The sequence below is a fragment of the Solanum stenotomum genome, chromosome 6, assembly GCF_019186545.1.
Source record: "Solanum stenotomum isolate F172 chromosome 6, ASM1918654v1, whole genome shotgun sequence".
NCBI classification, from domain to species: domain Eukaryota; kingdom Viridiplantae; phylum Streptophyta; class Magnoliopsida; order Solanales; family Solanaceae; genus Solanum; species Solanum stenotomum.
The window spans coordinates 16,961,928-16,974,774 of record NC_064287.1 but is presented as its reverse complement, the minus strand read 5'-3'; the positions used below and the strand labels follow the sequence as shown (position 1 = coordinate 16,974,774).

The following is a 12,847-nucleotide window of genomic DNA, read 5'->3' as shown; positions in this document are numbered from 1 at the left end:
GTTGATTGGAAAATAAGGGCAAACCTATGGGTGAAGTCATGTATGTGTTCATCTTTGTGAGTGTGAGAGCTGTATGTGATTCTGGACTTTAAATTGTTGAGAAATTTATTGTGAATATGGAATCATCTTTGTTGAGCTTGAACTTGCATTTGAAGAAAGTATTGTGAACTTGAGCATCTTTGATAATGGTGTCACAATTTGAATCTTTGAGTGTACAATTGATCATTGTATTAGTAATTTGAACCTTGTTGTGTGCATTTATGTTGAGTCTTACGCAACACTATTTGTAGGCATCCTTATTGAATTGTTGATCTTGAGTTTTACTTGAGGACAAGCAAAAGTTTAAGTTGGGGGTGTTGATGAGTCCAAGATTTGGACTCATTTAGAGCTTTGTTTTGATAGTTTTAGTGTCCTCAAATGCCTAATTTGTGCTAGAAACTGATGTTAAAGCCTTAATTTTCAGGCATGTGGACTAAGGAGCAAAGCAAGGACACTAACAAGCAAAAAGGAACAAAACAAGTTGAAGAAGTGGAGACAAGCAATCCTGGTGATCGCCAAGACCACTCGACGAACCGCCGAGTGGCTCTTCAGACCGCCCAAAGTTCCAGTTTGCCAGCCCTGAGAGAAGAAACCAAATCAGCGATAGATATGGGCAGTCGGCGAATCGACGATCGGTTCCGCAACATCAAATTGAATCGCCCAAAGTTACAGGACCTGAGATGCTGAAGCCCAATGCAAAATGTCAATGGAATAGAACACTCGATGGATCGTCGATTAGTTCGGTGAGGTGCGACTTAATCCGATGAGTGGACTTCCAGGCTTAATTTTGCGAAACTATAAATTGGATTTTAAATGTAATTTTGAGGAGTCCTCTCCCAGATATTACAGTTCCCATTCTAGACTTAGAGTTTTCTCTGGACTTTTGAGTTTGAACCGTTCGATTTTGGAGGATTTGGAAAGTGGGTTTTTGAATTTCATTCTTCGAAATCATTGTAAAGGCTTGGAGACTCTTACCCATACCATGGCTAATGCATTTGGTAAATGTTTCTCTATTTTTATTATGTGTGACTAACACCCCAATTCTTAGGGTGTGATTAAGTGATTATGGGTTGAATTAGCTTATGGGTATTCTTAGCCTATGGGTATTCATCATTACTAATTTAAATGATATATTGAAGTGGGTTTAATCATTAGCTGTGTTTTAATATATGAATTGGTGTTGCTAATGTAGTTCTAATTTTGTGTTCTTAGCTTGCTTGAGAGACAGGTTTTGGAACCAATGCTTTTGATTAATTGTTGTGGGTAATGGGTTGATCTGGTTCAGCTCGAGAGAGTGAATCCTAAACTCAATCCTACCCATCTAGCTCGAGAGAGTGGATAAATTAAGGTGTGGGTTGTTCTTAATTGTTATGCTTGTTGATGTTCGAGAGAAATCACTTGAATCAGGATAGTTGTTCGAGAGAAAGCTATTTCACTCATAGTCTAGCCTACCCACTGATACTTAGTTATTTATTGGTAGTTTCAATTACCCATATAGCGAAATGTGCCTATAATCGATCACATCTCAAGAATTCCTCTTTATATTGTTGCTTCATTGTTATTTAATTGCGTCCAAGCTGCTAAGTGCAAACAACCCCCCATATGACATTTGTGTCACCCCCTATATACTTGTTTGCATGACTTTTTCGATAATTTCTATTCTTATAGCTGATTAGACCACATTTGTACTACCTATTTGAATTTGAACACGTATAGCTCCCTGTAGAATTCGACCCCAACTCTTCATTGGGTTTTATACTGCTTAACGATCGTTTGCACCTAGAATTGGATGAGGTGTGCTTGAAACAGTAATCAACGAACTTAATCTAGAAGGTCATGGTTGTAGCTTGGCAAGTAGGGCAACCCTTTTCGGTGTGGGAGACACCAGGGGATCATGTTATAGCTCACATGGTCTCTATGTCAGTTAAGGATAATTCCCCACATTAATAATGAACTAAGGTTACTTCAAGAAGTATCGCATATGAGTTCAAAGGTTTTAACGATGATGTTAGCTTGCATTGACGATGGTTATATGACTTATGTTTTCTCACTCTCTTATATCATGTGTTAGCTTGCTCAATTGCATGTCATGAAATGAAATGTCCTTTTTCGCATGATTTAAATGTTTTATGCATTGCTATCATACTTGGTACATTGTTTTGTACTAATGCATACTCTAGCCTACATTTCACCATATGTAGGGTCCGAAATTTTGTGGCTAGTGGTTGAGTTCGAGATTTCCGAGCTTTGGTGAGCCCTCGTGCGTCAAGGATGGAGTTTTATTGTTTCACTTTCTTTCATGTATTTCTCTTTTGGACATGATGTATGGGCTAGGCCCAATTTCATTCGATTGTATTAGATGGCTATGATAAGACAAGTGTATTAGACTTCCGCTTTTCCTTTATAAAATGTTTTGGAGTTGGACTATTGTTTTACTCTTATTGTTCTATTTCTTATGTTATGAGAGCTAAGTGGCTTGTATGGAGTCCTTCGGGGTTCTATATGTCATGTTACATCTAGGGGGTACCCCTGTGTCGTGACACCTTTCCCATTTTGAAGAAGTAATCATCTTCTGAACCCTTCCCTCTTTGAACTTGAAATTTGAAAGTTGAGGCTAAAATCCTATGTTTGGGGGTGCTGGTGAAAACTCATAAGGAAGATGTTTATTACTCGAGGGCTTCATTTTGAGCGATATAAAATAAAGAACCAATGAATGGAGGAAAAAGTGTTAGATAAAGAAAATCTTGAAAAAGAAGGATGGAAAGATAATAAGAGAAAACTGTTTCATGTAGATCATCTTAAGGACGGTGAAATTGAAGAATGAAAGAATTATCGTGTGTAGTGTTCAAGGAAGGTGTAGTCACTTTTATCCAAATGATATCCTAACTTTCCCTAAGCCTATATTACAAGCTTGACAAAGTCCTTTGTGATCTCAGACCGAATGATATAGAGTCAATGATGATTGAAAATAAGGGTAAGTCTATAGTGAGGTATTTATGTGCATAAGATGTTCTTTGTGAGTATTTATGCATTTGTCCCTTGTCTTGTAAATACCTGATGAGTGTTTTTAGATATTTTACTTCTTGTGAGAACATGTAAATTGAGAAAGTGGTGATTTAAAAAATCCTAATTAAGTCAAATGAGCATGTGAAGGAGCTAATAAGTTTGAGTCACTTCTTGAGTTTGAGTTGTTGTCACTTAATTATTCTTGATTCTTGAAGATGTAATGTGAAAATGAGGGGAATTATTTGTGGAAGTATTGCATTTGGCAACTATTTGTTAGTACAAACTGAAGTCATCTTTTTTTATGGCTAAGGGATAATTGGCGTGCTTGAATTAAATAGGTTCTTGATGTTGTGATTCTAGGTTACTTGAGGAAAAGCAATAATTTAAGTTTGGGGTGTGATAAATGGGTATTTTTGCCAACTTATATTGTCTATAAGCTTATATTTTATCTTGTTAGGATGAGAATTATTGATTTTAATGTGGTTTTCTTCATATTTGGAGGAAAGTGAAGTGAAGAGTGGATTTAAAAGATATTTAAAGAAACCAAGTGAAATTGAAGCAAAAAGAGGACAAAAAGCTAAATTTGAACTGGCAGGTGCTTAGTCATCATGATCGTGTGATCAAAGGGTAGTGATTGCGGTCAACAGAAATTGGAGACCTTTCAATCGCGTGGTCAGAGATCATGATCATGTGATTCAGAATTTCTACACGTCGTGATCACGTGGGATAGATATCGTGAACGTGAAGAACAAATGTCAGGCGGCTGGGCAGAACTGGAAATTCACTATTTTGATCCTAAAATCCCATTTTTACTTAAATTGCTTTCCTAATGGAATTGATAACTCCTTAGACTTGCTCATTTACTTTGATTGAGTTTGAAAGAATCAATTGAAGTTGGCTAAAGTTGATTAGCGCAATTTTTGAGGTGTAATAACTCATATATAGGATGATATCTAGAAATAGTGATTCCTTGCAATGCATATAACTGAATTGATTGTTTACTACTTCCCTAGGTTTGATAGAACTAGTTGATATATATTTGCCTATGTTCGAAAGAAATAGGTGGATAATTGTGATTCCAATGCATATATGATTTTACCCATGAATGAGTTTGCATGGGATTGAGTTTTAATAGGTCGTTTGAATGTCAATTAGCTTCCCATTCCCTTTGATATCTTTCTTGAAAAAGCTTTAGCCCCTATCGTTCTTGTTACTCGAACCATCCTCATATTATAATTATTGTATTTCTCGTTTGGATTCAAACTAGTAGCTTGTAATTCATTATCTTTTCTTTTGCCGATAAATTATTTCTTGTGGAATTCAACTCCGACCTTATACGTCGAGTTATTATTTGCTAACGATTGCCTACTTGTTTAATTGTTTTACGAATAATTTGAGTGTTATCGTCTCAAATACATCTTTCCCTCGTTTCAAGATACATACATGCCAAATGCAAATGTCATGAGCATGGTTTTACACTAAAAAAAATGTCAAACCATTTTTAAAGAAATCACACCACATAAATAATTGGGTAAACCCCATCACAATACATTCGTACTAAATTGGTACTCGAGCCAATCCAAGTCTAAGTCCTTAGGCCCAAAAATACATTAAATAAGCGACAAAGGCTTGAAAATGACAAAAAGGGGCACACGAGCAACCAAACCAATACGATGCACAAAAATGTATGTTTCATGCCACCGCGAAGAATTTTAAGGATGCTATAACAACAACCAAAGATAAGGATCAACCTTAACTAAGGTTTATCGACTAAACATTATGTTAAATAAATTGAAAATGGCCATAAATATACTCTAGGGGTCGTTTGGTTGGGAACAAGTTATCCCAAGATTAGTTATCCTGGGGTTAGCTAGTCTGGGATAACTTATCTCACCATGTATATGGGATAACTTATCACATCACTATGATATAAATGGTGGGATAAGTTATCCCAAACATGGCAAGCAAACAAGATACAAAAAATTAATCCCATCACTATTTATTTTTATCCCTCACACCAAACGACCCCTAAGGGTCATGCAACCCTAAAGTCTTATCATTAAGTCGTCCTAACGATTAATACTACTCAATATATATACAATATAACTAAGACAAGTCTAAAGAGGAGAAACTAAGACCTATCCCCTGATGGGCCTCCAAATGATGCCACACTATCAAATTAGCGATGAGAATGTCAAAAAAGCTAAACGATATCCAAATTGTAATAAAAAGTTTTGGAATGGAAAATCAGGTCGAACTATGATCATGGGACCAGTGTGTGGAATCACAAATTTACTTCGTCAAAAGGTCCCAATTGGCTTAATAAACTTGTGTTTCAAAATGGGCACTATCGAAGCACCGGACAATCCTAAATAAGTCCCATCATAACATAGCCCAAAAAATATCAAAAAGACAATTCAAGAGGATAATCAAACGGAACATGTAAGTTAAACGGAATATTAACGACCCACACTATATCCCCCACACACTCAAACAACAATTTCCACGTACCTACATGAAATTAGCTCTAAATCACCACAAGGAAATGGTTATTTTGAAATATGCATGCTGAAATTCATGATCACTAATATAACTGAACTCAAGTGTTCATCGCGATCAAAGGAACACGGGTTGTGATCACAATTCACTAAAGGGGGTCGGGTCCATTGACCACCCCTCCCAATCGTGTGGGTCAAAGTTCATGGTCACGCCGATCATGCAAGTTGATCTTTGCAATCCCGTGGTTCTATCTCGTGGTCATGATGAGAAAATGCCCAGCACCAGTTGCATAAGCTCACTTTATTTTTTGAAAAATCCCCGACGAGGTCCCATGATTCTTTTCAAACCTTGTGAACGCAAGTGAACTATACTACGCCACCAAAATCGATATTTGTGCACTCAATAGAATTGACAAAACCACCAACCGAGGGTGTCTTGATGTAATGTTTGCTCAAGTCGTGTTTACACAAAGGTAAGTAAAACAACAAAATGCAAATGCGACAAAATCATTCTGATTACCTTGGGATCTGAACCAAAGGTCGTCCTAGTCTAGAGCTAACCACGATAATGGAATCCTCATCTAAAAACACATTTTCAAGAATGTGGACCGAAGCTAACCCTTAGCCATAGTTTCCAAAACTTCTTTCCTAATGGCTCAAACTCACGCCAAAGACCTCAAGACCCAAACTGACCTTGCTACTAGCCCAAAATGGATCTTCCGGACTAACAGAAATCTCATACAACATATCACTCTTTCACTTGAAACTCTCAAAAAAGGGTGAAGACACACATAATTTACTCTCAACCACCTTGGAAAATGTGTCACCCATCCCAGCACACCGTAAATACTACACGTAAGCTTCAGGAAGAGGAAGAACAATAAAAGCACACAAAAGAAAGCAAATGACTATGAGAAGCATTACATATTTTAAGCTAAAATGATTTTTTTTTAAAAAGAAGCTAAAAGCACCTACGTGACAACCCCTATGAGCCTAAGCACCGCGTCTACATGGGGAACCTCAGCCCTGCACTGGGGGCTATATCTAACATAGTGGCCAACCTTGCTACAATCAAAGAAACCTTTATCACCCCAAGGTATGGAAGGAAGACTATCAGATCCATCATGTCCTCCACGACACAAAGTTTGGAGTGACGCCTGAACTGGTCAGCTTAATTGCCCTTGGGCTGATAAGAAAGTTGACCTCTACTTGAAAATCCCCTATCAAGGGATCGGGACCTACTATAGCTACCTTAAAAGCCAGTCTTCTTATTGATTCCCCCATAGGCCTCACGATGGAGCTCCTCTATAGTCCAGGCATGGTCAACTACATTGACAAAGGACCTACCCGCTGATGCTAAGCACTCTGTAGAAATCCGTAGTGAGAGTCTCAACCCTTGGATAAAACAATAGACTCTCTCCTTCTTAGTGGGAAGAATCATAATAGCGTGCCTGGAGAGCTCATGCTCAATGAGTCTTTTATTCAGCCCTGCTCCAACCTAAAGATACGATCCCTTAGTCTATCCATATTAATGCGGGGTGCGATCATGGCCAAGAAGGCCTCAAAAAATTGCATCCAAGTCGGGGGATGTGTCTAGCAAGTCTACACTCTATGTATGAACGTCACCATTGCCTACCAGATCCATCTAATTGATATGCCGTGCAATCCACCCATTTGCCTGCCAGATCTATCTAGTTGATAAGCTGTGTAGTCCACCCATCTGGATTTACCAGGTTAGTGTGTTTAATCACTCACGAAAATTGTTCAAGAACTCATGAGCATCCTTTCTTGTAGCCCCTACAAACCTCCGACGAGGTAATAACAAAAATCGGCCTAACATCTTCTACTCTTCCAATGACATGGCGGCCTCAACTTCTACACGCTAGGCAGCTACAAGTGCTGGTAGTACCTCTACCTGGGGAGCTGCAATGGCAGGCTACACTCTGGCCCCATTAGTTTGTGTTGCATATCCCCTAACAATGGTAGAAGCTGAGCGATGACCGTCTGTAGTCCCGGCACAACCTTAAGTTGAATTTAGAACGACAGAACATGTCTAGCAATGAAAAAAATGTGAACACCACCAACACAAAACATTATGTATCATGGGATATACTAATTTATATTCTCCTTTTTCATGTAGAAAAAAAATGGTTACACATTCTGATGTGGTGACTAATCTGAAAAATGTTGGCTCATATATGCTTCCACTAAATCCATTAACTTATAAAGAGTTGCAATAGAGACAAATAACAACTAACGTTGAGCCTAATTATGAAACATCCAACTCAGAGACTGTTACTACTCTAATATCACGAGTCTCGGATTTCTTCTTCTCCTTGAGAATCACCTGTCTTGGCATCACTTCTAATAGAAAATTTCCACCGTTCCATACAGATGCTGAGACCTTAAGTTTTTGGTACACCACATGCAACTTATATGATAGAAATATGGGCACGGTGAGTGGGGTAGTTGCCACGGTAAATATAGCCTGGAGGAGAATAAACATAAGCAACCGATTCTGATCACCAAGCAAACCACTTAAACACCACCACATGTTGTTCGCTTTCTTCGCTTTCTTGGAGAGCTCCCTGTCAATATAACAAGTTCCCAAAATGGATGAAGAATTCTGAATCCACCCACTGTGACAAGGATGAAGAAAACAAAGAGGTACGTTGACAAAAATAATTAATTACCTGTAAGAAGTCATAACTTCAGGGTCTCGCAAGAGTCTCTGTCGACGTAGGACCTCTACAATGAGACAATAGAGAACTTGCCAGAAAAAGTAAGCAGCTAATGGAACAAAACACAACCATTTCCAAAGGTACGATTGGTTTTCTACATAAGGCCATGATGCTCTTTCTGGAGTCCCTTCTGGATGCATAGATCCAAAAAACACAGGATCCCACCACCGTATTGTGAAGAAAACCAACCCTGATAATCACAAGTATATTCTCGGTAGGTACAACTCTATAGCCCATAGCTATATACATCTCAAAAAAATCTACCAAATCCCAAAGTCAAAATTTGTATTTTGTTTCACAGTTATTACATAGAGAAGGGAGATGGGAACACCTCGTAGAAGAGGATGCTACCTACGGGGTTTGAACCTTTCTCGTAGTTATACAGAGGGAACGGGTGCTCACCAAGAGAGCCTACCTCAAACACAATGTCAAATTAAGTTCCCTAGCTACTTCAATGCAATTGACGGACTTCAACAAGTAATGAAGATCTAGAGTGTGAGCATTCTACATAATATGTAGTAGCAGCCACAGAACAAACAAATATGTATAAATAGGATCTCTTTATCTCTGGCTTTAAAACACAAACTTCGAGATGAAATGAGGATAACCAAGACATGAGTAGGGGTGAATTTAATATGCATTCTAGAAGAAGTTAATTTATTCGGACCTTATACACCATTTTCCTGATACTCCTCCAGAAGCAATCTTAGCTTTGACAAAAAAAACAGTTTTAGTATCGCCAAGATTATACTCCCGAGACTAAGAATGAGAGAAACAAAATCCCAAAATGGACAGTCCAACACAAAACGAGCTACATTCGACTCATATTATATTGCTCATCTCAAACCACAGCCATGTGATTTTTTGAGGGACATGCAAACAACAATATAAAAAAACTGAATGAATTGTAGTCAAGAATGTTTCTTTCAAAACAAGGCACTCTGTTTTAACATTAAGAATTTTATTTTGGAGCATATAACCATACATTGACTTGTGTAGTAAAGAGGCTAAATTTGTAGAGCAGGAATCCCACTTACCAGGTAAAAGATGTATGAAGACACTGACAGTTTTATCAACTGAACTAAAAACTACGCTACAGCGCCAAACGATCAATGCCCAGCTAGCGGACCCTGCAGTTGTATTTAATTTTCCTTAAAGAGAACTAAAACTTCCAAAGTGACGTTAGTGTTAATAGAAACATACCTCTGCAAACGAGAAACCAACCATGAAAACCTCTCATTAGTAGGAAAACCCAGAAGCATGATTATGAAAATTGTGTTTGCATAATAACAAGTCCTACAAAACAAGAAGAAAAAATAAAACAAAATAGTCATTTCCAGTAATTTTCAATTAGCTCAGTTATGGTAGTCAGGAGTGGAGATCAAATAATTGAGCGGACCTCAATATAAAGTTGAGCAACAACAAAAGCAAATTCAAAATGTGGAAGCAAATCAATATGATGCTCTAGCGCTGGGCACAATTAATATTGTCCTCTCTCCTGTTGGAACTTGGAACCAACCATTATGTTTTTTCCAATCTAATTTGAGATATGTGTTTAATAAATACTCCCTCCGTCCAACAATACTTGTCATACCATTTTTCGGTGCGGAATTGATAACCGAGAAATTCATAGAAGTGGTAGTGTGGTAGATGGTAGTGTGGTAGGTGAGTAACTTATTTTTAAGATTTTATTATAATATCTTTTTATTAAGTGTCTTAATCTTGATATCTCTTTAATATTATTTTTTGGTAGTGCTAAATTCATAGTAATATGTAATAATATTTATTGTAATATTCTTTCGATAGTTATTTTAATCTGAATATTTCTTTAATATTATTTATGATATATTCTAGATATAACATATCTTCGGTTCTTTGGTACATATATAAATTTTTCTCCATTAATTGTTCTAGTAGTTTTATATCTTCCATTGAATTTATTCAATATTGTAAATATTTGTAGTTCATTTTAATCTGAATTTATTTCTAAATCATACCATTCTATTCTTTCGAAGTCTAAATCATGTAGGTCTATTTCATACCATTCTTGATTTAATATATCTTCTGATTCGTAATCATTAAATATTTTTTCCCATATTATTCTTCTTAATTCGATTATTTTTATACTTTTAAGTATATATAAGATTAAAGTTTCGTAGTTTTTTATCATTTCATCATGCATGTATGTAGTCATGTTCTTTATTATGCAGGTTTTTTATTTCAAATTATTCCTTCCTATCATATTCATAATTGATTAAATTCATATTAGATCATTATGAACTAGATTATCTTTATCATGTTTTCCTGTCACTACTAGCATCGTACTTTAGCGGATACTTCCTTCTTATCAGCGCCTCAACTTTGTTTACTCCCCTAAACGGCTTTCTTCGCCTACCGGTTTCAACATTAGGATGGCATAGTATAGAAGTTTTCTCCCTGTTTCCAGTGTGCTAATAAACTAGAAATCATGATTCAAATAATTCTAATACATAATAACTAACATAAATTTATTCAATCATATATATGATATTCAGGAATATATGAAATTAGTTCCGCATATTTTTTGAACAATATACCTTTGCTTCTTGCTTAGCCATGTTATCTGAAATATCTGATTGGATTTCAGATTGTTGTTCCATTTATCTAAATACTAAATTTTTAGTTGAGAGAGTGTTTTGAAAGAAAGTTTATTAAGTTAGGCCTTTCCCGTCTTTATAATGTTTACTACTAAATCTATATATAGACATACAAATTTACTATTCTAAATACTTATCCTAACACATTTTTTACACATGTCCATTACTATTTACTACTATTCATGAATAGTTCTTGTTTTGTCTACCGCTATCCTCTTTATGACTTATTTGCACATATTAATAATGTACACTATCTACCACATACACTTGTCATATTTTGTACAAAAGACCCATACCTACTTTTGTAATGACCCTAAAGGTCATTTTTGGAAATTTTCTTAAAATAACCGTTTTACACCTCCCGATAGTTGCCCCGAGTCCTAATTGTTGTATTTTCGAAGTTGGTTTGAAGGAAAATTGATGAAAAGTTGAGTTTTTGGAAAGTTGAGTTTTTAAGAGTTAAAATTTGGTTAAAAGTGCTACTTCGAGTCATTTGAAGTTTCGAGACTCGAATCAGATTTCCGTCGATTCCAGCAGTTTTAGAATGTCAAAACGGGTCTATGAGAATTTACAGAGCCGAATTTGGAGTTAAAACGAAGATTTGAGGTCCTAAGTTGCAAAAATTATGAAATTGATCAAGAATTGACTTTGGTCAACAAATGAGGTTTCGGTGCTCGAAATGGAATTCCGAGGGCACCGTTGGATTCAGGGGGTGATTCTAAGTCTAGAATGAGTCTTGGTTGAATTTTTAGAGGCCCCGAGTACTTTTCGAGTTTTTGAGCCTAAAGTTAGTTTCTTGACGCCTTATCGGATACCGGGTCAAGGAGACCTCGAATTTAAATTCCGACGATTTCATTGAGTCCGAAATGTCATTTTCAAGCTAGTAGCATATTTGGTTTGTGTTCGGGAAGTGCCAAATGTGTTTTGGGTGAGCTTTTAAGCTTCTTGGATGCTTTGACACTATTTCAGCAAATTGTGGCAACTAAAGGGTACATTATTAGTTTTAAAGGTTGAAAAATTATTCCGAAGATTCTGAAATTTTGAGCATGAATTATAGGACTTATCTGCAAATTTTGGTGCATTTTCGCTAACCCGAGATTGGACTTTTATCGCAAATAAGAAATAATTATTTACCGAGTAGAAATGATATTTGACTGGGCAAACGAGCATGAAATTGAGCTCCGATTGAACGAGCAGGTCCGTATCATTATTTAAGACATTTACAAAAAAGAATTGGGTCATTTCACTATCGTATGAGGAAATTACGGCCTTTTTAGTGAAAGATTAACTGCTGTTTTTCTGGTGCATAACAGCCATGTAGTGTTATAAAAGTCTCAGACTGTGTTCATTTGGTATTTTGAGCATATCGGAAGTTCTAGAGATCGGAATGGAGTGATTCTTACGGTTTTCTTCTTGAATTAATATGAAGGTTAGTATTCAATCTTCAATTCGACATTTTCTCATAATTTCTTTATCTGGTTTTTTTCCCTATCCGTAAACCTCTTGGGAAAAATTGGGGTTTTATCGATTTGGACTCCCTTTTGGATGAAAAAGGTATATTTACGATCCTTATGTTATGGGTAAACTGATTTTAACATAAAATTATTGATTCATCGATTATTTTCATCATATTAACCGCGTACAATTTGGACTTTCCCGGTAAAGTTAAAGTTTGATAAATTGAGAATTTCAAGGTCGATCTTAACTCCGTTTTTGATGAAATTTCATATTTGAACTTATCTAAGCATGGGTAAGATGTTTTTCAAGAGATATTTCATTTTCGAGTCGGGGTTTCGGATCCGAATATTTTAGGCTTCTTCAAGAACGTGGATTTTCCTTCAAATTGAGTTTGTGAATTGATTTCAACTCCGTTTTCAAATTGGTTTTCACCATTAGCTTCCAAATACTTTAAGGATCATTTTACATC

The 12,847-nt window shown here is 36.4% G+C and overlaps 1 protein-coding gene across 1 annotated transcript; it reads right to left on the bottom strand.

Moving 5' to 3' along the window:
- Positions 1-7,812: 7,812 nt before the first annotated feature.
- LOC125868523 (glycerophosphocholine acyltransferase 1-like) lies at positions 7,813-9,577 on the bottom strand. The gene is made up of 4 exons (XM_049549149.1): positions 9,488-9,577; positions 9,322-9,414; positions 8,237-8,474; positions 7,813-8,131 (listed from the first exon to the last, which is right to left on the bottom strand). The coding sequence occupies exons 1-4, from the start codon at positions 9,522-9,524 to the stop codon at positions 7,813-7,815; spliced, it is 687 nt and encodes a 228-aa protein (XP_049405106.1). The 5' UTR covers positions 9,525-9,577.
- Between the last annotated feature and the right edge of the window lie 3,270 nt (positions 9,578-12,847).